At 48.8% G+C, this 24,915-nt stretch overlaps 1 protein-coding gene across 4 annotated transcripts in view; it reads right to left on the bottom strand.

Annotated features, from left to right (window-relative positions):
• Nucleotides 1–24,295, bottom strand: part of CHFR (checkpoint with forkhead and ring finger domains) — a 28,684-nt gene extending 4,389 nt beyond the window's left edge. For 2 of the 4 annotated variants that reach the window (XM_047760290.1, XM_047760292.1), the window contains exons 1-13: nucleotides 23,901–24,178; nucleotides 18,803–18,902; nucleotides 14,801–14,910; nucleotides 13,297–13,356; nucleotides 12,991–13,200; nucleotides 12,487–12,654; nucleotides 10,576–10,732; nucleotides 8,298–8,615; nucleotides 5,774–5,916; nucleotides 4,150–4,266; nucleotides 3,561–3,644; nucleotides 3,001–3,071; nucleotides 1,561–1,648 (exon numbers count right to left, since the gene is read on the bottom strand). In XM_047760290.1, coding sequence (XP_047616246.1) covers nucleotides 1,561–1,648; nucleotides 3,001–3,071; nucleotides 3,561–3,644; nucleotides 4,150–4,266; nucleotides 5,774–5,916; nucleotides 8,298–8,615; nucleotides 10,576–10,732; nucleotides 12,487–12,654; nucleotides 12,991–13,200; nucleotides 13,297–13,356; nucleotides 14,801–14,910; nucleotides 18,803–18,902; nucleotides 23,901–24,033 — 1,759 coding nt within the window. In that variant the 5' untranslated portion in view covers nucleotides 24,034–24,178. Of the gene's footprint in view, nucleotides 1–1,560; nucleotides 1,649–3,000; nucleotides 3,072–3,560; nucleotides 3,645–4,149; nucleotides 4,267–5,773; nucleotides 5,917–8,297; nucleotides 8,616–10,575; nucleotides 10,733–12,486; nucleotides 12,655–12,990; nucleotides 13,201–13,296; nucleotides 13,357–14,800; nucleotides 14,911–18,802; nucleotides 18,903–23,900; nucleotides 24,180–24,206 lie in introns of those variants that run through there. The other 2 variants (XM_047760291.1, XM_047760293.1) reach the window with 2 other exon arrangements.
• Nucleotides 24,296–24,915: the final 620 nt, after the last annotated feature.

Here is a 24,915-nt window from a genome sequence, read left to right as displayed (position 1 = left end):
AAACATGGCAGATAAAACATATCTCACTGGTTGCCTCTTTCATATTTTTAAGACCTGGACGGGCTCAGGGGATGCTGGCCCTCAGCCCCAAGACACATCTCCAACAGTCCTGTTTATTATCCTAAGGGGACAATTTTTTTTTTTTTTTTTGGCCGCACCTGTGGCATGTGGAAGTTCCCAGACCTGGGATTGAACCTGTACCATGGCAGTGACCAGAGCTACTGTAGTGACCTTAACATCAGATCCCTAACCTGCTAGGCCACCAGGGAACTCCATAAGGGGGTAATTTTTAAACCTACAGTACTGCATGCTCAACAGATCCAGTGTTGTTTCAAATAGCGAAAAGCTGAAAATAACTTAAATATCCTTTACTAATGAACTGGCTAAATGAACTATGATATCAGAGTGTTGTATAATAATTAAAAATTTAAAAAAACCCCAATCCACTAAATATTAAAAATGGAGTTCCTGTTGTGGCTCAGAGGATTAAGGATCTGACTAGTATTCATGAGGAAGCAGGTTTGATCCTTGGCCTCGCTCAGTGGGTTAAGGATCCAGCATTGCCAAAAGCCACAGTGTAGGTCACAGTTGTGACTTGGATCTTGCATTGCTGTGCCTGTGGCGTAGGCTGGCAGCTGCAGCTCCAATTTGACCCCCCTAACCTGGGAACTTCCATATGCCTCAGGTGTGGCCCTAAGGAAAAAAAAAAAAAAAATCAAGGTATAGGAATTCCCCTGTGGTGCAGAGGATTAAGGATCTGGTGTTGCTGTGGCTGTGGCGTAGGTTGCAGCTACAGCTCAGATTTGATCTTTGGCCCGGGAACTTCCATATGCTGCAACTGTGACCCTAAAAAGAAAAAAAAATAAAAATCAAAGTATAGCTCTTTACTGACATAGAAAGGGTCCAAAACATGTTGCTGAGTGAATAAATAGTAGGTTATTCCCAGCATACCTGTAGGATTTCATTTAGGAAATCATGTACACATGGGTATAGGTACTAAGAAGGGTGGTTGTGAAAGGAATCAATGATTTTCACGTTACCCTTCAGACTTCCCTGTACCACTTACATTTTCTTTGTGAACCACGTCATTCTTATAAAAATGGTAAGCCATTAAAAAGCAAAAGGAGTTAAGACCCTACAACACACAGCCATCCCAGCAGAGAAAACCCAAGAAGTTCATCACAATGTACCCACAAGAAAAAAAGAATAGAAGGACTCCAGCAAACTGCTCTAGTCTTTCATAATAATTTGTCCTAGAAAAAAGAATCACTTGCTGACCGTAGGCCGGTGGCTATAGCTCCGATTCAACCCCTAGCCTGGGAACCTCCATATGCCGCGGGAGCGGCCCAAAGAAATAGCAAAAAGACAAAAAAAAAATCCAAGAGTATGAGAACCTTTCTGTCTCTGCTGGGGAGGCAAAGGTCGTAGTTGTGAATGTGGGAAACCACAGAAGTAGCACCACCTAAGTGTACCGGAGTACTGTGACTGCTTTACCAGAGGCAGAGGCATCCTTGGGAAGCACCACACTCAGGAGGGGAAGGCAGGTGCCATGAAGCTTACCAGACAGCAAGAACACGCCCCTCTGCAGGGCCACCAGGCTTTCCGTCAACATGTTTCTCCATGTCAGGCCCCTGGTGGCCAGGTAATTCTACAATGGGAGAACGGGTGAGAGAACAAACACAAGCTTGGAGAAACACTGAAATGGCGAAAGGATTTACATTCTATAGAAGGCGCTTGCAGGTGGGTCAAGCTAAAGCAGCTAAATGCAGGGGCACTTGCAGAGGGCAGCCGAGAGCCCTGCGTGTGGTCATGGGGGTTTGCTCCCAGGACCACAGCCTATGGCGGTGGGGCGGCCTCAGGGACCAGGGGAGGGGGGGGACAGATACGTCATCAGGCACAAACCAGAACCCGATATTTCTGTCTGAGATGCTTCTTTGGCATTTCAAAGGGCAGGCTGGCTTCAGAACTTTGAGTGTAAGAGTTACATATTCCCTCACAAATTCTGCAAAGACATTCCTGGCCCAGGAGCAATGAGACACTTAACCTGGGCCAGGACAGCCACAGTGCGGGGACAGGCCCGTGACCACATGACAAGCCAGGGGTCTGGATCTGTGTTCTGTCCCTGACACATGGAACTGCACGGCTCCTGCTGTGCAAACCTACAAGAAAGTGCCATGTGGACATCTACCAGAGCACGGTGGTACTAAGGAGGCTCCATTCAGGTGGTAAGGCCCTCAGCCCTGGCTGCATGGCCCTGCACAGAAAGAGTGAAGGGAGGAGTTCCCGTTGTAGTTTAGTGGCTTAAGAACCTGACTACTATCCATGAGGATGCGGGTTCGATCCCTGGCCTTGCTCAGTGGGTTATGGATCTGGTATTGCCGTAGCTGCAGTGTAGGTCGAAGATGCAGCTGAGATCTGGTGTTGCTGTGGATGTGGTGTAGGTCAGCAGCTGCGACTCTGATCCAACCCTTAGCCTGGGAACTTCCATATGACACACTTGCAGCCCTAAAAAGAAGAAGAAGAAAAAAGGAAAGGTTGAAGGGGAGACCCGTGGGAAGAGACTGACACATGTTAAACAGTGCGAATGTAAAATGCGGGCTTGGAACTCTCCTGTGGTGCAGCAGGTTAAAGATCCAGCATTGTCACTGCAGGAGCTGAGGGTTTGACCCCTGGGGAATTCTGCATGCCAGGCTGCTCCTTGACACATGGCAGGAGGGCAGAGGGGAGTCCCTTGTTCCACCCTAGGACCAGCTGCTCCCCACCCTCTTTAGCCCCAGAAAGGCTCTGCGCGGGGCAAGTGGGGATTGAAACTGTGGGGACAATTCCTGTGGCTTCTTAGCATGAGGGGCGTAATGGGGTAGGGGTACCTACGTGGGGGGAATGTGGGGAGAAACAGACATAAAGTGGCAGCACTAGTCAGAAATGCAGGCACTGGAATGTTCTGAGAGGCCTCCTGTTGACCTTGGTGGCCGAGAGTCTACACGCCAGGCCGGTCCGTACCTTCAGGACATCCGACTCATAGTTGTTGTTGCTCAGCACCCCATCCAGACACCGGTCACCCAGATTGAGTTCTGTTGGAATGGAGAGAAGCAGCATGATTCGTTTCATAGTCACTTTACTAAAGCACCAGGCCACCCCACCCCACCAGCACATATAACCAAATTTCCTTCGTTACGAAGTCTCCAAAGAATACGAAGTTCCACAACAAAATGCAACTTTAAGCAGAGAGAGTAAAAGGCCTTCTGTTCCAGTCCCCTCTGAATCGGCCAGTCTACACAGCTCCTGATCTGGGGCTGTGGAGTCCGGACGTGGCAGCCAGGCCTTGTGTCTTAGCGGGGGCCCTTGTGTATAATTCCACAACCCCCTGTTCTGCTCCTCCTTGGTTTTCTACTAACACTTGCTGACACGCCTAAAATGGCAAAGCTGCACAGCCCGCCAGGGAAAGGGATCGAATTTGTGGTGACCCACGTGGCCTCTCCTTCCTTGAGCACATGGCCACTCCGTCACTACCCTCAAGGCCACCAGAACGGCAAAGCAGCTTGGCGGCAGGGTGGCATTACCGCAGAATGGGGCCAGGCAGCCGAGGCAGCCGGTCCGGGCACAGCCCCAGTACAGGTGGCAAAAGGGCTGCAGGCAAACGGCACCTGTGGACACAGAGCATGATCGCCAGTCACACCACCCAGCAAGGAGAGGAGTAGGTCCATGTAACTGTTAAAGCAACAACAAGCCCAATTTTCACAGTAATCCCCAAACTGCCCATTAAAGTGCCACAGTTCATCTGCTAGCCAGAGGAGAACTACTATGGCCCCAACGTGGGACAAATGTCAGATACAGGATCCAGAGTAAGAACCACCATTATATGGAACTTCAGTTTATGGTGTATGGTCATATGTTCCTTGTATGGAACTTCAGTGCATGGGCACGAATTGGTGGGAGAACACAAGCTGTTCAGGATGGTCATGCAGGGACTACCGATTACGCAGCTGGAAAAAACACAACTACGGCCCTACTTCCTACCACACACAAAAGTCAATGCCTAAGAAACCTGCACTGGAAGGACACACAGGAGAGGCTGCATGGTGGGGAGGGTCTGTGGTGGGGAAAGTCCTCAGGCAGAAGGTGCATGTGCACATGCACACCCTCACTCACACTGCTGGGGGGCGATTCGGGGGTCCTGCTCGCGTTCTGCCCTCCGGTCCGGCATAGGCTGGAAGCAGCAGGTGCAGATGGCGTGGCTTCCCTGCAGGGCGCACACGTAGTCCTGGGCTGCAGAACAGACAAGAGCTCAGGCCGCCACTGCCACTACCACCTCCAGCACACAGGCAGCAAGAGCAGCTTAAGGCATGTCATGAGAGAGGCTACTTGAGATCCTGTTGTGGTTCAGCAGTAACAAACCCGACTAGTACCCATGAGGATGCAGGTTGGATCCCTGGCCTCACTCAGTGGGTTAAAGATCTGGTATTGCCATGAACAGCAGCATAGGTCACAGACACTGCTTGGGGGCAGTGTGGCTGTGGCGGTGATGTACGCCAGCACCTGTAGCTTCATTTGACCCCTAGCTTGGAAACTTCCATATGTCTCGGGTGCTGCCCTAAAAAGAAAAAAAAAAAAAAAAAAGAGGGGCAGTTACCAAGTACACATGAAGACACAGACCTGCAGGAAAACCTGGACAGAATTCAGATCTAGTCTCAACAGCCAAGTGGCAGGCTACCATTTAAATGATAAAGTTTAAATAGACTGAAAAGCGACTGAAGTTATCTTTTGGTTCAGTAGCTGCAGCCAGATTTCAACGATCACTTGAAGGTTTTCTACCATTTCCTATAAAGGAAGGGCAGGCCATAAAGCACACACCATGGAACACTGAAGCAATTTCTATACTCGCTTTCTGCCAGTTGACCCTGAACCAGAACCTGTGCCCATGCAGCCCAGCCCCCAGGCAATCTCAGGCCCCACAGAAGGCTGTCTGTGCAGGCACACTTGCTACCAATCCCAAAGGGACGTCCACACACTGCCCCAGCCATGCCCACATGCAGAGTTTGCAGGAAAACCCCCGAGGGCCATGGCACTGTGTCCTGGCAGATAGTTTAGAATGTGGCTCTGGGTTACAGTACCTGACAGGCTCAGGCTGACAGTGGCTAAGAAGAGGCCAGGCCCTACAACATGTGGGGCCATGAGCCAGAGTCACCACAGCCGCAGCAACACTGGATCCGAGCCGCATCTGCAACCTACACCACAGCTCACCACAACGCTAGACCCTTAGCCCACTGAGCAAGGCCAGGGATTGAACCCGAGTCCTCATGAATACTAGTCGGGTTTGTTACAGCGGAGCCACAGTGGGAACTCCCATGCTTTCCCTTTCTTGATGGCACTTGGGAACCTGCCCACTGGAACAGGCAGCGAACAGATGCTCAGGGCGGCTCTGGTGACATCATGACCTATTCTGGAAAGAGGCCAGTCCCTCACTGGAGAGGCCCACGTGTGATGGTCATTTGGGCTTTGTCAAACACAGTCAGGACACCAACTGTCCTGAGGCAGTGGGCTCAGGGGGGAAGCGTAAGATCCAGGACTGAATCCTCAGGTGTCCCAAAGCAGAGGACCACAGACAACCAAGTTAATTATCTGGTTTCTTAGCCCAAAACAGGTATAAGAAGAAAGGGACTATAGAAGGTGGTGGGACCACTTGAGGTGGGCAAAGAAGAGCAGAGAGGGGCCAGGAGAAAGGCTGCCCACATCCCAAGTGGCTGGGACAGCAAAGAAGGTGTGGCTGTCTCACCTGTTGTGACGCTGGTCGATGTTGATGGTGCCTCCGAGGGGGCCTGTGGTGCCCCCGGCTCACTGCCAGGACCAGGGCAGGGAAGAGGCTGCCCGGCCTGCCTTCGGTACTCAGGGCACTGCCGGCACACAATGTAGGGCTGGCTGCAAGGAAAGCACACACAGGAGCTTGAGGAATGAGGTGTTGCCCGCACTTGCTGCTGTGGTGGGTGGTGACAAGACCCAGACCCCAGCTTGTGGCCCATGTCCCACTGCCACGTCTCAGCTCTGCACCAGCTGCCACCACCCAGTGTCTGCCAAGAGGAAGGAGACGCCCTCACCTGGTGCTGCTTGGCGCTCATCCTGCACAGCAGCGGTGGGTGGGCTCTGCTCCCTGCCACCGCCCAGCTCCCTCGGCCACTCCTGGGCCTCTGAGATGTCTCCCCCTCGCCCCTCAATTCCCAGCACCATCCCCTGGGGCGAAGCCACTCCAGCCACACACTGGGAAGGATCTGCTCTCCCAGGTTTGATGCTGGGCAACACTCGGCTGCCAGGAAACACCCTTCCCTTCATTCAAATCTGAGCTAAATGTGCTTGCTTGGATGCTGCTCTGCTCGGGGGCTGTCCAACCAGCAGTGGAATCCCTGCACCTCCTAACTGTCTGCCCAGCAGTAAAACAGAATCTGCAGGAAAGAGGTCCATGCACTCTTTCCTCGTCTCAGTCAGAGGATGCCCTCCTGAGCCTGCCACCCACAGGACAACTAGGCAAGACCTGACCAGAAAACACACAAACAGTGAAAAGATGATCAATGGCACTTGTGAGATAAACATGTAAATGAGAAAAAGACACCTTCCTGTCCCATTCTCACCACAACACATCCCAAGGAGACCCATCACTAGGACCTTTCTGTTTGTTTGGGGTTTTTTGGCTACACCCCCAGCACTTGGAAGTTCCTGGGCCAGGGATGGAACTGGAGCTGCAAGTTGCAATTTACACAACTGCAGTGATGCAGGATCCTTAACTCACAGTGCCACATGAGAACTACACGAGGACCTTTCTGATGGGCATCTGATGACAGATGTCAGAAGTCCAGCAAGGTGCCCTCTCAGTGAGACTCCTGAGCTGAGCCTCCCCCTTCCACGCACGTATCCCAAGGAATAACTGGACATGTGCACAAAACTATAAATGCAGGATACGCACTGTGGCTTTCCTCTTAAATTCAAACATTGCAAAAAATTTAACAATTGCTAAAAAGAAAAAAAAAAAAAAGTAGAGCATGGAGCTCCTGTCGTGGCTTAGCGGAAACGAATGACTAGCATCCATGAGGACATAGGTTCAATCCCTGGCCTCGTTCACTGGGTTAAGGATCTGGTGTTGCCATGAGCAGTGGTGTAGGTTACAGACGTGGCTCAGATCTGGCATTGCTGTGGCTGTGGTGTAGGCCTGCACTTACAGTTCCCAATTGGACCCCTAGCCTGGGAACTTCCATATGCCTCCATGTTCGGCCTTAAAAAGACCAAAAAAAAAAAAAAAAGACTTATGTGTGACTACCCAAACGTATGGCCTGAGGAACACACAATAAAATGTCCATACTAGGGAGTTCCCATTGTGGCTCAGTGGACAAAGAACCTAACTAGTCTCCATGAGGATCAGGTTATATCCCTGGCCTCGCTCAGTGGGTTAAGGATCTGGCATTGCCATGAGCTGTGGTGTAGGTCGCAGACACAGCTCAGATCCTGCATTGCTGTGGCTGTATTGCAGGTGGCAGCTGCAGCTCTGATTCGACCTTTAGTCTGGTAACCTCCATATGCTGCAGGTGCAGCCCTGAAAAGACCAAAAAATAAGTCCATACTAAAGTGATTTTTTTGTTTTCTTCTTTTGCTTGACCATCATGGGAAAAACTTTGTGAAAAGAAACAAAGATAATAAGGGTGGGGGGTGTTATTTTTTCTCTTTTTAAATATTATAGCCTCAATGCAGAATTCATACCCTGGACTTCTGAGTCAGGGAACATCAATATTCTGCAGGAGAGAGAATAAGGTCTCCTAGAAATGCATCCTCTCAGCCTCATGGCATTTGTACAATAGCATCTGGACAGGTGATAATACAGCAACTTATGTCATAGGACTCATGCCTCACCAGTTAAGCACAGAGAATAAGTGTGCTTATGTGGTGTCTTAGCCGGTCAGTCAGGGCACTTGACGAGAACTCAGCAAATAAAAGGGGATCAACCACTTACTGTGGCAATCCTCTCACAGTACATAGGCCAAAGTATTATGCTGGACACCTTGAACATATATACAGCTGTATGTCAAATAGCTTAATACACTTAAAAAACAACAGATGAGCAATAAAAAAAACCACAACAAATGTTCCATGTATTCCTAAAACAAAAGGCTATCATAGGAGGCAGGGTAGTGAGCAAGCCTCATTACAGTCACCTGAGCAAGTGGCGTCCTCAGCACAAGACCGGTGACACCGCCACCAGGTTGCAGTAGCCCAGACCACCTGGCCCGCACTGCTCGGCCTGCCCCTAAAAGGCTCACCTAACGTCCGAGGCTTCACTGTCCACATCTGACAACTCCAGTAGGTCCTCAGAACTCCCCTCCTCGTCAGAGAAGGCCCGTCTGACCTTGGGCTGCAGCATGTCCTGAGTGATCTTGTTCCGCGCAGCCATGCTGCGCACGTCCTCCTCACTGCGGCCCTTGTCTGGGTGCTGCAGCAGGTACGCCTCCACCAGGTTGTTGAGGATGTGGTTTTTACAGATCCGCTCCACTGGACAGCGGCAGGTGGGGCACAGGGTGGAACGCTCCATCCAGCCTGAGTAGCAGGCGGCACAGAAGGTGTGCATGCAGGGCTGCAGGCTGAGGGCACAGGGACACACTGTCAGAGCTGCAGAGCAGTTGAGGACCGAGCACCTGCCCACCCAGTGCAGCAGGCCCGGACGCCAGGGCCAGGGACCCAGCATCATGCTGCTGCCTTCCCCAGAGGCAGACGGGGCCCTGCTCAGAGGTTTGGGTACAAAACAGAAAAATGAGATAACTGCCCAGACCCCTGTGCTCTTCTGACTCAGCCAGACCCAGGCCTATGCTTCTCAGGTGCTTGGCCAGGGCTGCATCCTCAGGTGACACAGGGGGATACCAACAGCCTCTCACAACCCACCTGAGAAACAGTGCCTGTGCAAAACCACAGCATTCATTCTCAACTGCTCTAACTCTGTGCTTGTCAACTGTAAGAAACGAGAGGCCACATGGCTCCAAGAGGGACAGGGAGTATCAGGAATGAGAAGAGTGGAGACACCGGGTGTGGAAAAGACCTGCTCTAAACTGAACTTCAGGAGTTCCCTGATGTCCTGGTGGTTAGAAATCTGGCATTGTCACTGCTGTGGCATGCAGTCTATCCCTGGCCTGGGAACTTCTGCATGCCAAAGGCACTGCCAAAAATAAATAAATAAATAAATCAAAACATAGCCAGTTTTCGGACAGATTCTAATTCTTAAGTTCCCACAGATAAGCTAGGAGAGGGTTTGCCGTAAGCTATGTCCAGATCTTCGTTCTGGGACATTCACTCCATGTTTTTGTTTTTGTTCTTTTCCCCTTTGGAATGTTTGTCTTTATTTTAAATATTTTATATTTTAGGCTTAGCAGAATAAAGTATAAATATGTTTGCCTGTTCAAGGAACACACAGATAGGGTCTTCCAGAGAATAAACCCAATAAGGAGTCCTCTTTAAAGACTTCTTTTATTAACAGGGAGTGTGATGTGGGTGTGTAGAACACGGCTCACACAGCAGGATTTCCTCAATTGCTCCCTCTGGGCTAACTCCTGGGTGTGACGGCCTTTTGCAGATAGCAATTTCTCTCCTAGACAAATACCTAAGAAAATTTAAACCAGGGATGCAAATAAATGCATGTACACACATGTTCATAGTACCACTATTCACAATAGCCAAAAGGCAGACACAACTCAGGGCAATAGCCACTAGCAGATAAACAGATAAAACGCCTTGTTGTTTGAACAGACAATGGCATGTTACTCAATCATAAAGAAGAATGCAATGTGGACACATGCTACAATGTTTCTGATCCTCAAAAACTGTGCTAAGTGGAAAAAACCAAGCATAAAAGGTCACGAATGATGTGGCTCCATTTATATGAAATATCCTGAAGAGGTAGATCAATGGAGGTAGAAAGCAGACCATTGGTGGCCAAGGGCAGGGAGGGAGAGGGAGCAAGAGTGATGATTGCTGGGTCAGTGTCACCTTTGTGGGTGATATTTCAAAGGCGCCAGAAGTAATGGTCCGCACCGCACAACATCTTTCATGTACTAAATATCTCTGTAGACTTTAAATGGGTAATTTCATTTAAAATGATACAAAAGAACTTAGTTACAAAACAGAAACTGACTCAATGATTTTGAAACCAAGTTTATGGTTATCAAAGGGAAAGGTGGGGATGAGGAATAAATTGGGAGGTTGGGATTAACATATACACATTACTCTATATAAAATAGATAAGCAACAGGGATCTATTGTTGTATAGCCCAGGGTCACTCCATGTTAACTACTGCATTTCTTTAACGAGGGACACTGACCACTGGGTACAGCTCGCCAGCTCCACCTCTGAGGGGACCAGGCCACTGAAGTCAGAGCCACCGCACCTTAGTTCCATAGGTCTGATTGGCCTCGGTTACCTGGCCAGGTTTCCAGCTTGTTGGCCCCATAAACAGAAAGGCTGCAGTAAACTCAGCGGATAACCCCAAAACTGACCCCCAGGCCTGTTCCTCTGAGCCCTACCTCCTCACCCTGTCCCTCCAACACACGTACCTCACACAATCGTGCAGTAGGTCCTGGCAGATGATGCACGTGAGTGTCTCTTCCATCTTATCTGGCTTCGTGGCTGCAGCCCTGACGTCCAGGCTGGCCTGGGCATCCCTGCACTGGTCTGCCACCAACATGGGCAGCTTCAGGTGGGGCTCCCCATCTGCAAGGGAAAGGAGGGAAAGGGACACGTTCTGACCATCACAACCATGGAGGAAACAGATACCTTGACCTGTGGACAGAAGACTTTGTCCTCATTGTATTTTATTTTTATTTTATTATTATTATTTTTTGGCCACTAACACGGCATCACATCTGTTGAAGCAGAGAAGGAAGGCCTCCTTCCCGATACTATTCTAACACAATTATTGGCTCAATATATTGTATTTACATTATTATGTTTAAGTATTCACTGCCCATCCAAGCATTATAATTAAGTTTTCTTCTTTATACAATTGTTCTGAGTTAAAAATGGTTTGATCTTTATACTTTTTTTTTTGTCTTTTTGTCTTTTCTAGGGCCACACCCATGGCACTTGGAGGTTCCCAGGCTAGGGGTCTAATCGGAGCTGTAGCCGTTGGTCTATGCCAGAGCCATAGCAATGCAGGATCTGAGCCATGTCTGTGACCTACACCACAGCTCATGGCAACGCCAGATCCTTAACCCACTGAGCAAGGCCAGGGATTGAACCCTTTACTTCATGGTTCCTGGTTGGATTCATTAACCACTGAGCAACAACGGGAACTACTGTACTTGCTTTTTAAAAAGTTTTGTCTTTTTAGGGCCACACCTGTGGCATATGAAAACTTCCAGGCTAGGGTCGAATCAGAGCTACACCAGCCAGCCTATGCCACAGCCACAGCAACACCAGATCCGAGCTGCATCTGCGACCTCTACCACAGCTCATGGCAATGCCAGATCCTTAACCCACCGAGCGAGGCCAGGGATCGAACCTGCATCCTCATGGATAATAGTTAGGTTAGTTAGCACTGAGCCATGAAAGGAACTCCTGCTTGCTTATTTTTTTTCGGGTACCTGTTGCTGCTTCATTCTGTATCTCCCCAGGCCAATCAATTCAATTCTCCACTCAATACAGAAGACAATTCAGCTTCTTTCTGAGGCCCTCCCTCCTGGAGGCTTCCTGTCATACTGCTCCAATCTGTGGGCCGCTCTCAGGCCTGCCTCACAGCTACTGTCCTACCAGCAACATTACCCAATTATTTTTTTTTCCAATCTTTTAAACTTTGACTTTCTATTTTTTATTTTTGGCAACACCCAAGGCACATGGAAGTTTCTCGAGCCACAGCAGTGATAACACTGGCTCCTTAACCTGCTGAGCCACCAAGGAACTCCTAACTTTGGTATTTATTTATTACTTTTTAGGGCTGCGCCTGCAGCATATGGAAGTTCCCAGGCAAGGGGTCAAACTGGAGCTGCAGCTGCTGGCCTAAGCCACAGCCAAAGCCACATGGGATCCAAGCCACATCTGTGACCCTACACAGCAGCTCATGGCAATGCCGGATCCTTACCCACTGAGTGAGGCCAGGGATCGAACCTGCATCCTCATGGATACTAGTTGGGTTCATAACCCATTCAGCCACAACAGGAATTCCCTCAACTCTGGCTTTTAAAGTGTAGACTTTTCCCTAAATCATCTTTAATGCGAAGGTTCAAACTATCACTTAAAGATAATAGTCTTAAAAACTGGTTGTCTTATCAAGACAGAGTTGCAACTCGAGAATGCAGTTTCCAGACCAAGAGCATATCCTGACAGTAAAAACAGTTCAATCCCAACAGTATGAGCATGAAAAAAAAGGCCTGGACTGCCATCTGGAAGAGCCTAGGACAGTGCCTTCGGCTTCTGCAGAGGGACAGAGTTGTTGGGGTGCCAAGGATACAGAATCACAGGGCTCTGACCTGCTTTTATTCTCTTCTTGACGGGCTCCAGATCTTCCTGATCCTGGGATTCTGACAGAGGAAAGGGGGCTCCCTCCCTATCTGGGAGGGCCGAGGGGAAGCTGGCAATGTCACCACTGGTCACAGATAGACCACACCCTTTTGGGGAAGCACCTGCACCTCTGGAGCCTGTGAGAGAGACAAAGAGAAATTCTGACTCACTCGCCTCGCATAAAAGACAGCAGTTTATGGCACCACTGATTCATACTAGGTGCAGTTAATCCAAGATGTCATTAAAAAAAAAACCAAAGTGTACCCTTTGTGTAATTTTTTACAGTATGCGCATTACAACCTATAAAAAATACCACAGTACTATAATTCCTGACCTTCAGCCCTTTTCTTGAGTTTACCTCACTATAGCCAGCCACCTCTGAACCCCTCAGGGGCGTGTCTGTCACCTCAGAAGCACAAGGCAGTTAGTGAACTAGCAGCCATGTGGCTACCACCCCAAGGTGCCTCTCTTACCGGAGCTGGAGGGTGGTCCTCGCCCTGCAGAAGCGGGCTCCACGGAAGAGGTAGAGGCCGTGGGGAAGAGGTCTGACGTCGACGTTGATGGCTGTGGTTCCTCAAAGCACCCCTGAGTGGCGGGCGATGACGGTAGGACCTGGGGACCATCGCCTTGCCCTGCACCTGAGGTATCTTTGGTCACATGGAACACATTTTCTTTATTCGCTTCTGTAAGCACAAGAGGAGCAAGAGCACAGTTGAGGGCACAGGCAGAGCACTACTACTCTCCCGCCAAGAATCCACATGTCCAACAATCTCACTTACCAGAGGAGTCCCTTGTCAAGCCTTGCTTCTCACTTAGGGATTCATAGAGGTATGCCACATCTAAAGGAAACCCATTGGTCAGAGCAGCGTCAGGCACACACTGGGCAACAACACCTTTTTCTCTTCTCCTCCCTCCCGTGACCCCACAGTCACTCTGTCCTTGCTGACTGTTTCGACCTATCGGTTCATATCTGTGGTCGCCAGTTTAAGGGATTTTAAAGTAAGTGATCCCAAACATCTTAACCGAGTTTACTTTTTATTTATTTATTTTTAAAATAGATTTTAATTTATTTTTGTCTTTTAGGACCACACCGGCAGCACATGGATGTTCCCAGGCTACGGGTTGAATTGGAACTGTAGCTGCCAGCCTACGCCCCAGCCACAGCAATGCAGGATCTGAGCTGCATCTGTGACCTATACCACAGCTCATGGCAATGCCAGATCCTTAACCCACTGAGCGAGGCCAGGGATCAAACCTACATCCTCATGGATACTAGTCGAGTTCGTTAATCACTGAACCACAACAGAAGTCCCCCTAACTGAGTTTAAAATAAATAAGGCTGGGAGCCCCCTGGCGGCACAGTGGGTTAAGAATCCAGCATTGTCACTGCTGGGATACTGGCAGATTTGATCCCTAGCCTGGGAACTTCCGCGTGCCACAGGTGTGGCAAAAAAAAAAAAAAAAGCCTCAGGAAAAATAAATGCCTGCAGTCAGGAGGCTAAGGGAAGCAAAGCAACAAGGATGTGATGAATCTATGCCCTGCTTGTCATTTCAAACCAGTAGAAGAAGACACAAGATCCTCATGGCCAGGGACTGCCTTTGCCTACTAAGAACAACCTAGGGAACAATCTGCCCCCTTCCCCCTATTCCTGGGAACCTTCGAAGGACTCCCCTAACTCTCCATGTCCAGTTATCATCCTTCTTCCCAAACAAACAGCGATGCCCAGAGCTGGGAAATCCCTGATGGAGTCCAGTCCAACCCTGATGTCTCCTGTGACTCTAGGAAGGCAGAGCCCTCCGTGGCCTCCGGCCCCTTCTCCTATGTCTAACTCTCTCAACTCCATTTCTTCCACTGTCATCTCACCCATTCCCATTCACTTCTCCTGGGCCACCATTCTGAGATTCAGGGCTCATAACCATGGCGGTGTTTTGGAGGAATGGCTGGGGTTCAGACTTCAGGGTCAACATTCCCATTCTCCATCAGACACCACTCATGACAGAAACTATGCAAACAAAAAAGGGAATGTAGGGAGTTCCCCGGTGGCCTTGCAGTTAAGGACTCGGCATTGTCACTGTTAAGGCGTAAGTTCGATCCTTGGCCCAGGAACTTCTGCATGCCACGGGTGTGCCCTGCGCTGCCCCCAGAGGGAATGTAGCTAATACTAACATTCCTTTGGGAAGTTTCAGCTTCCACAGACTCCCTTCCCACAATGCTCTCAGGTATGGCTGGGGCTTCCCCACCACACACCACATGTGTGCCCATCCAGGAAGCCTCTCTCTTACTGTGTTCTGGCTCATTCTTCCTATACACCAAGTAGATGACATCTCCAGTCTGTAAGGGGCAGGTCTGCTTCTTAACAACCTTCAGCTTGTTAATTATTGTTCCATTAGTGCTGTGGATACAACAAAAAATGCAATTTATCCCACATAAAATAACTTGGGAGTTAAAATTTTCCTTTTTTACAACCACTAGGAAAGCAGCTCAACATTAACCATTTTTGTTTTTTGTGTTTTTTTATTTTTTGAAATTTATTATCATCATTATTGTTACTATTATTATTTTTGGCAGTGCCCATGGCATGTAGAGAAGTTCCTGGGCCGGGATCAAACTCATGCCACAGCAGTGACAGTGCCAGGTCCTTTAACCAGGGAACACCTGTTTCTTTGTTTAAAGTATGATAATGTAGAACTGTTTATAGACTTATAATGTTAAATTTAAAAAAGAAATCAAATTAGGAGTTCCCATCATAGCACAGCGGAAACGAATCTGACTAAGAACCATGAGGTTGAGGGTACAATCCCTGGCCTTGCTCAGTGGGTTAAGGATCCAGCATTGCTGTGAGCTGTGGTGTAGGTTGCAGATGTGGCTCATATCCCTCGTGGCTGTGGCTGTGGTGTAGGCCAGCATCTGTAGCTCCAATTAGACCTCTGGCCTGGGAACTTCCACATGCCATGGGTACAGCCCTAAAAAGACAAAAAAAAAAAAAGAACACCTAAATATACAGATAGCTTGATCAAAATGTCCATAGTGGCAGGATTATAGATGATTTTATTTTTTTGCCACTTTACATTATCTGAATTTTAAAAAGAATAACATTCAGGGAGTTCCCATTGTGGCTCAGTGGGTAAAGAACCCACTAGCATCCATGAGGACGGAGAATATGGATCCACTAGTATCCATGAGGATGCAGGTTTGATCCCTGGCTTCGTTCCATGGGTTAAAGGATCTGGCCTTGCTTCAACTCGGATTCAACCCCAAGCCTGGGAACTTCCATACGTCACAGGTGCGGCCCTAAAAGAAAAGAATTTTTTTAAAAAAGAATAACATTCATTTGATCTGTTATTCTCTAATTTATACATCTTTTCCATTTTGAAAAAAATCAAGTGAACATTAAAAATTTATTTTTCTGTCACATAACTTCACTTGAATGTACAGTATTCAATCAGATAATATTAGAAACAACCTGAATTTTTTTTTTTTTTGTCTTTTTAGGGCCATACTCGTGGCATATGGAAGTTCAAAGGCTAGGGGGTGAATCAGAGCTGTAGCTGCTGGCCTAGACCACAGCCACAGCAACGCCAGATCCAAGCCGTCTCTGCAACCTATACCACAGCTCATGGCAATGCCGGATCCTTAATCCCCTGAGTAAAGCCAGAGATCGAACCCAAGTCCTCATGGATACTAGTAGGGTTCTTTAACAGCTGAGACACAGTGGGAATTCCAGAAAGAACCTGAATTTCTGAATGCAAGTCAGAATGTTGGGTTATATTCATCTTGATGGTATTTTTTTTCTTTCTTTCTTTCGGGCCACACCCTTGGCATAGGGAAGTTCCCAGGCTAAGGGTTGAATTGGAGCTGCAGCTGCTGGCCTACATCATAGCCACAGCAACCCCAGATCCGAGCTGCATCTGAAAGCTACACCATAGCTCATGGCAATGCCAGATCCTTAACCCACTGAGCAGGGCTAGGGATTGAAACCACATCCTCATGGATACTAGTCGGGTCCATTACCATTGAGCCACAATGGAAACTCCTCAATGCTATTTCTGATTCAAGTGGGCCTCTGACAAAATGATTACGAGGACATTTTTATTTTTGTATAAAATTATTATTTTTCATCACTACCACTTAGAAGATGATAAAAATACTCACAGGAATGACATAAATATTTAACAGCACACATACACAAGTGCTACTGTTCAATTCTCTTAGAAAAAGCCCTCCTGTTGTCCCCCACTCCCAGCCCAATGCCACTGTCAGGTATTGTAACATCTCTTCTGCTCCAACCCCACGATCTCCTCCAGGCGCTTCCAGCAGAGCCTCAGCCCGACCAGCAGCCCTGGGCTGTGATTTCTAGCTTCTCTCCTGCTTCAGAACCTGCCTCTATCCACACAGCTCCCCACCCCTCACCCGCCTCCAGCAGCCACAGCCCAGCTCAGTTCACTCTTCAGATGAGCACTGATTCCCTCCTGAGAGGGTTCTGGGCAGAAGAGAGTCAGCGCCAGTCCCTGCGGTTGGGAGGTCTCCCCAGCTGACCAGGGGCCGTGCTGCTGGATGGAAGACACTGGAATCTAAGTCAGACGGGACAGGAAGCCCTCTGGGGGAGGGGCTCCTGTGTGGAGATCAGATGGAAAGTCAGGAGTGGACGAAGACAACATGCAGGCAAGGGAAACAGTGTGCTGACAAAAGCCCAACACAGCAACTGAGCAAACCAACCCAATTTTAGGCACTGGATCCACCCATGCCTTAACTTCAGTGACAGGCTAAGGACCCCAGTGGTGAAAAGGCTGTATCTTCACCTCTGAGCCAACTTCCACTATAGATTTCTGGAAAGGGCCGGATGGTATGTAGGTCAGGCTATGTAGTCACTTGGTCTTCATCCCACCTACTCAGCTCGGCCACTGTCGTGTGGGAGCAGACCTGGGCAGAGGGTGCTCAAAGGGCTGTGGCAGCCATCCTAGCGAGACACCACTCTTATAAAACCCAGCAGTGCCACCACTGTCCTGTCAAGGCCGCTGCTGCCAGGCCTCTTCCCAAAATCTGTTCTCAAGTTCTTTCTAACCAAAAAACCCTGCTTTCCCTTTTCTGCTTAAGCCCTTGGGTGCCCTCTCACTGCCCTCAGGCTCAAGTCTGGACTCTCCAGAGTAGTGTTGGGGGTCTTCCTGCTCAGGCCTGGGGTCTTTGCACCTGCAGTTCCTTCTGCCTGGAAGGCCCCTGCCCCTCTGGCCACCTCAGCCCAGGAGAGCAGTGACGTCTAGTAGCTAGAAAAGCCCTTCTCCCCTGGGGCCTCCATAAAGAGCAGACACCAATATGGTTTTAGTCCAATCTGAAGCTCCACACCTGAGAGATCATAGATTTGTGTGGTTTTAAGCCACTGAGACTGTGGTGATTTGTTACAATAGCCCTAGGAAGCAAATACTGTGCCACAGCCAGTGTGGGAGAGCCAGGACCTGAGGCAGAAAGGCGGTTCTGGAACCAGCACTGTTACTGTACGCTGTGTACAATAAAGAAAAGTAAAGAACTTGATCTGCTACCTATGAAAGGAAGAAAGGCAGCATCAGTTCTTCCTCATAAAACCTAACTCCTGGTCTTCTATCCCTAAGACCATTTGTTACTAAAGAATCTCATAGCACTTGACCTTCATAAAGATTAAAAAAAAACATCCTGTGGGAAAGGCATGCAATTAAGATTCTGCTGGAAAGCAATCTGCCACCTGTACCAGGCTTAAAACAGGTGCCTGCTGACATAGCATTCCTTCCTATAAATGTACCCCAAGAAAATAATTAGACCTGAATGGAAAGGGTTCTGGAGGAGAGTCACCACAGTGTCATTTATAATCAGAAAAAGTCAAAATAATAAATTCCCATCAGTAAAGGGGCTGACAAATAAGTTATTACACAATACTGACAAAGATAAGATGGATCTAGACATACACATGAGAATGTAAGGAAGGAAGAAGGGAAAGAAAGGAAGGGAGGGAGGAAGGAGGGACTTTTTCATTAGGAGAAGTCTAATGTGAAGAGGTTGTTAAGAACCCAAAATGTACCACTGCCTTACTTATTTCTGAGATATATTTGCTTAAATCTGACCACTTTTGAGAAGGGTCACAGACACTAAAGTGTCACTAAGTGAAAGCAGAAAATACACCCCCCAGGACCTTGAGCACCTAGCCAACTACTGAGCTACAGAAAGCAGGACCTTGTCTCTCATCTGTAGTCACTGCCTTCAAGTCAGTTTCCTGAAGCTACCAGAGGAAACAGAAATGAAGTTCAGAAGGAGCTTACCTGGTATCTTCCAGCGACACCTGACCAGATTTTTCATCCACTACAATTTTACAGTGATCTCCAGAGACCAGTTTATTGCCAGGGAATGAAAGGTCACAACCTAAAACAGAAAAGGAGACAGGCTGGCTTAAGATTGTGGAGACCGCATACACCGCCACCCTCTGCTTAACCAGAGCATGAGACTGGAAGTCAAGACCCATGTTGTGCCAGCAAAAAGAGACAGGACTTAAGTACAAAAAATTTTTTTAAAAAGCATTTAAGTGTTAATCCAGGAGTTCCCATCGTGGCTCGGTGGTTAACGAACCCGACTAGGAACCATGAGGTTGTGGGTTCGATCCCTGGTCTCGCTTAGTGGGTTAAGGATCCGGCGTTGCCGTGAGCTGTGGTGTAGGTCACAGACATGGCTCAGATCCCATGTTGCTGTGGCTCTGGCATAGGCCGATGGCTACAGCTTCAACTGGACTCCTAGCCTGGGAACCTCCATATGCCGCAGGAAGCGGCCCTAGAAAAGGCAAAAAGACAAAAAAAAAAAAGCATTTAAGTGTTAATCCAAAGTGAAGGAAGACTACGTCTTGAACCCTTCTGACTCCTCATTACCTAGAAGATATACCCCACCAACACCTCCAGTTACACATCACCTGCGTCTTGGTGACATTTTTACAATATGCACACATACTCAGAGAGCCTGATAATTATACAACTTTAAAGAAACAAAGGGGCTTCCTAAATATCTTCAGTATCTTAGCCCTTAATTTCTTCTTTGTGTAATCTGAGGTTTCACAAATCATCACAAAATTGAAGCAATGACTAAGGGTCACAGACAATATGACTGAGTGAATTATTAAAGGCACATGGGCATGTCTAAGAAAATGGAAAACAGAAGGAGGATGCCTCTATTGCTGAATACAATCATTACATCCGCACTAAATCCAGGGTGAAAATCCTCAAATACTTTCTTCTTTCCTTAAGTCAAAAGAATAAAAGCTTTCAGGAGTGTTTTAATATTGAGCCACTAATTTGCTTATAACAGGTTTGTGCTATAGCTACTAAGATCTACAGTGACTTTATTTTTAATAACCAAACGTAGAAAGCAGTACATGTGGTGAATGAATAAACAACCTGCAGAACACCGCTCAGCAACACAGGCACAAGCTACCGATACACAAAACTGCCAGGGATGAACCTCAAAAGTAGCAGCCAAGGGAAGGAAGCCAGACCCAAAGACTGCGGTGTGGTGCTGTGGGCTGCCCCTTGGCTGACATTCTGGAAAAGGCAGAACTACAGGGAGAGAAATCAGATCAGTAGGTGACAGGAGCTAGGGCTCAGGGGCAGGAGCTGACTCCAAAAGGCCACCAGGACCTCTTTGAGGTGACAGAAATGTTCTCCACCTTGACTGTAGTGATACATCCATTTCTCAAAACTCAACACCTAAAAAAGGTGAATTTCACTAGGTGTGAACTATGTCTCCTAAACACTAGACATCTTATTTGCACCAGCATTCTACATTTACAGGAAGTGCTTTGTTACATTTCTGCAAGGCCGATTTCACCTGTGCTCAAGATCATCCCACTGCACTGGGCATAGGTAACCCTAACCATTGACCAAAACGGCCCACCTTGGCCAGGCAGGATTAATAGCTGCTTGCAGGAATTGTCTCACAGAAGGAGGCCCTGATAAGGACTGTGTGCTGCCCTGAAGACTGACTGGGAGGATTCAGGAGGGGCCAACAGGAGGGAGGAGATGACTATCCTCCTAGGATCCTCAGCACCAGAATTGGTCTTGGGTGGGGTGCACGCACCACCAGGAAGGACCCTGAGCCAGACTAAATGTGGGCCCAGCAAGACAATTGGCCAGAGGCAGCCCAAAAACTAACCTCATTCCCTTAAAACCAGAGACTGCGAGTCATGTGGCATAGCAGTTCTCCAGGGTTCCCTGGTCTCCACTTGGGCATCCCCTCCCAATAGTCTTTTGCTTTGTCAGCATGTATGTCTCCTCAGACAATTCATTTTCTTTCTTTCTTTTTTTTTTTTTCTTTTTGGCTGTTTTAGGGCCACACCTGTGGCATATGGAGGTTCCCAGGCTAGGGGTTGAATAGGAGCTGTAGCCACCAGCTTACACCGCAGCAACAGCAACGCAGGATCTGAGCCATGTCTGTGACCTACACCACAGCTCATGGCAACGCCAGATCCTTAACCCACTGAATGAGGCCAGGGATTGAACCCTCGTGCTCATGGATGCTAGTCGGGGTCATTAACCCCTGAGCCATGATGGGAACTCCAAACAATTCATTTTCTTTTTTCTTTTTTTGGGGGGGTACTTTTTAGGGCCACACCTGCAGCATATGGAGGTTCCCAGACTAGGGGTCTAATTGGAGCTGTAGCCGCTGGCCTATGCCAGAGCCACAGCAACACGGGATTCAAGTCGAGTCTACAGCCTACACCACAGCTCATGGCAATGCTGGATCCTTAACCCACTGAGTAAGGCCAGGGATGGAACCCGAATCCTCATGGATGCTAGCCAGGTTCATTAACTGCTAAGCCACGCTGGGAACTCCAGACAAGTCATTTCTGAGTGTTAGACAAGACTCCTAGAAGGGGATCCCCCTTCCTGCAGCACAACCACCAGGATGGTCTCTTCACAACCCAGACCCAGGCTAGGTGCATGTCACCAGCATGGGTATTAAACAGGCCTCTCCACACCAGAACATCAGCACCCTGTTTAGAACTGAAACACTGTGTTCTCAAGTTCTACTCTTGGTATGTGCCCTGCCTGTCACTCAGCTGGTTCATTTCTCCAGGGCTGGAGCACATTCCGCCACCCCCTGGGAATGGGGAGCTCTTCAGAAAGGCGAATTCCTCCACTTCCTCCCACACACGTGAACTCTGCTCTCCCTTTTCCTCAAAATAATGCCTTGTATAGAGCAGTCCTATAATAGTTTTAAAATAAATATAAATATAACCAAGTTCTACAACTTGTGTTCCCCTAAAATTCATACACTGAAACCCTATCCCACAACCCCATGTGACCAGGGAGTGGGCTGGTGAAGTGATGAAAGTTAAATGAGATCATTGGGGTGGGAACTTAATCTGATAGGGCTGAGGTTCATATAAGAAAAGGGAGAGACACCAAAGCTCTGTGTCCAGAAGGTGAGGACAGAGTGAGAAGGCAGGCGGCTGTCTGCCATCCAGGAAGAGGGTTCTCAAACAAATCGACTGGCACTTTGAGCTTGGACTTCCTAGGCTCCAGAACTATGAGAAAGAAATTTCTGTTGTTTAAGCTTCCTGATCTGTGGTATTCATGATGGCAGCCAGGGCAGACTAATACCTCAACCTTTATGTTTTGCTGGAAAGGTTGATACCAGCACATTTTTGTTCCTTGCATTAACATGTAAAATGCTACTATAGTGTTCTGTTATAATAACAATGGCTAACTTTAGGTGCTAACTCTTAGCCAAGATCCTTCTAAGCACTCTACTTACCATCTCTTTTAATCTTCACAATGAACCTACAAAGTAGGTACAAAGGTACAGAAAGGTAAATTGTTAGCCAAAGAAAGTTACAGAAGTATGGAAACCCAAGAAGTATGTCTCCAGGGCTTCTGCTCTTCACCAAACTTCCTTTTACACCAAAGAAAGACAATTAATACACCTCCAAAAGCTTCTAACGAAGATATATAAATGCTTTTACAGTTGTTAAAAAAAATTAACTTGAACTTGGTATTTAAGACTGCCTTCCAAAAAAACCCAAGCGATAAAGACGTGCAGGTACATCACAATGGGTAATATGAAACAGTAATCTTTCTCATTCTCCCATTTAAAAGTATAAAGTCAGAATGATAAATTATTGACAAATTAAGTATTTCTGTTGACCCGATCAGTGCCCCTCTCTCCCAGTAGAAAAGCTACAAGGAAACTTACCAGATGGTCCCCTCTAGTCCAGAGGCAGTAAGCTTGGAGGGTGAGGGCACTTTCTCTCACTAGTTGTATGACTTTTCTTCAAGTTCTTAGCTTCCTATGTTCTTTAAATCAACAAGTGTTTAAGCAGCTCTATTCTAAGAGCTGGGCGTGGCATATAGAGTTCCTGGCAAGGGGCAGATCCGAGTAGCAGTCACGACCTAAGCCAAAGCTGCAGCAACACCCGATCCTTAACCCACTGTGCCAGACAGGGGATCGAACCTGTGACCCAGTGAGCTCCTAAGACACCACAGAGCCCACTGCGCCAAGCAGGAAATCCAAGATTCTCTTTTTTTCTTCTTTTTTAGCCTCGAGTGTGGCAAATGGAAGTTCCCAGGCTAGGGGTCTAATAGGAGCTGTAGCTACAGGCCTACACCACACCTGGGGCAACACGGGATCCAAGCCCCATCTGACACCTATGCCACAGCTCATGGCAACCCCGGATCCCTAACCCACTGAGAGAGGCCAGGTATCCAACCTGCATCCTCTCGGATACCAGTTGGGTTCGGTACTGCTGAGCCACGACTGGAACTCCCAGATCTTTTTTTGAATGTAGCTGCCTACACCTATAAATTTCCCTTGAGCACTGCTTACCTGCAACCCCCAAGTTTTGGTATGTTATATTTTATTTATCTCAAAGTATTGTCTAATTTCCCTTTTGATTTCTTTGACCCAATGGCTGTTTAAGGGTGTTATTTAATTTTGCACATATCGGTGGGTTTTCCAGTGTTCCTTCTGCTATTGATTTCTTTTCCGTTAAGGTCTGAGAAGACGCGTTGGGTGGTAATGAACTTGAAAACACTGACTTCTACGTAATAAATTAATGTACCACTTCATATAGCTGTAGCGAAGATTAAAGAATCTGTACGAAGCACTCAGAAGTGACTGGGCAGAGCAATAAGTGAATAAATGGCAGCTATTACAGGAGAGCCCACTGCACTGGAAAAACTGGAAAGCTCAGCGCGCCCCGCCCAGGGGCCTCCCACAGCGCGGTGGGTCCCGTCCTGCCCAGCTCTCGTCCTCGGGCCCCAGATCTCCGCCCTGGCTCCGGCTTGGGTCCCCCAGCACTCGGCCTCCGTCCACCGCCCCCATCCCGGATTCGTCCCCAGTCCGTCCCATGTCTCCCATCCCACCTCCGCCCCGTACCTTTTCTCCGCCCGATGGTCCACTCCCGCTTTCTCAGGAGGACGTGCGGCTCACCCTCCTCGGCGCCCAGGCGGAGGAGCCTCCCCCACGGCTGCTGCTGCGGCAGCTGCTCTCCTTCCCCGGGCCGCTCCATCGGATTCACATCTGACGAGCCCGGGAAACGTCGGGTGAGACTCTGGCCGCAAAGGCGGGGGCTGGGGCCGCCGCTTCTCCCGCAGCTGCCCGGGCCTCGGCGCCCCCGCCACGCTGCTGCGGGCCGCGCCGCCGGCCTCCCCCGCGTCCCGCCCGCGCCAGCAGCCCGCTTACCCCCCGCCCCGCGCGGAACCCGGAACCGGCCGCGCCGCCGCCGCTGCTGTCAACAGACATCGCTGATCCCTCAGCTGATCCGCGGGGCGGGGCCAGCGGCGTCCGCGCCCTACGATTGGCGGGCAGTGGCGACCACCGAGCGCAGCGGCTAGAGCGGAACAGGGGCGGTGGCCATCTAGAGTGGACGTGGGGAGGTGAGCCGAGCGTGCGCAGACCGGAGGATGGGGCCGGGACGACATCTTTGATGGTGGCCGAGACCTCTAGATCTCCGAGGATCTCGGAAGTAGCTGCCGTCGACGCCATGATAAGTCCGGGCAAAAGGGACTGAGTAACTTGGGTATTGGGCACCGAAGCAAATTCTCAAAGCCGCGTTGGAAGGGCAGATGGCTTATAGATGTGTGACAAACGACGAGATAAGTGCAGGTAGAAACTTTCGGATATCTATTTCTCCGCGATCGGAATGTTGCTAGTGCCCTGGGAGGGCTCTGGAGAGTGCAAGCATCTCCGTTGCCAGTCGTAAGAGTATAAATTGGACAGCTTCTTGGAGGGCAGCGGTGCACACATAGTCTTTTCATTTCAAACGCACGTTTCCTTTGACTCAGCGATTCCGCCTTTTGGAATCTAGCAGAAATAAGGTGTGTGTTCCAAAAAAGGCTGCACTAGGATCATCAGTGCTGGACGCCTGAAAGTGAACGGTGGGCGAAGAGTT

The sequence above is a fragment of the Phacochoerus africanus genome, chromosome 15 (assembly GCF_016906955.1).
Source record: "Phacochoerus africanus isolate WHEZ1 chromosome 15, ROS_Pafr_v1, whole genome shotgun sequence".
Lineage (NCBI taxonomy): Eukaryota > Metazoa > Chordata > Mammalia > Artiodactyla > Suidae > Phacochoerus > Phacochoerus africanus.
The sequence above is the reverse complement of the archived record's forward strand: the minus strand, read 5'-3'. Positions and strand labels throughout refer to the sequence as shown.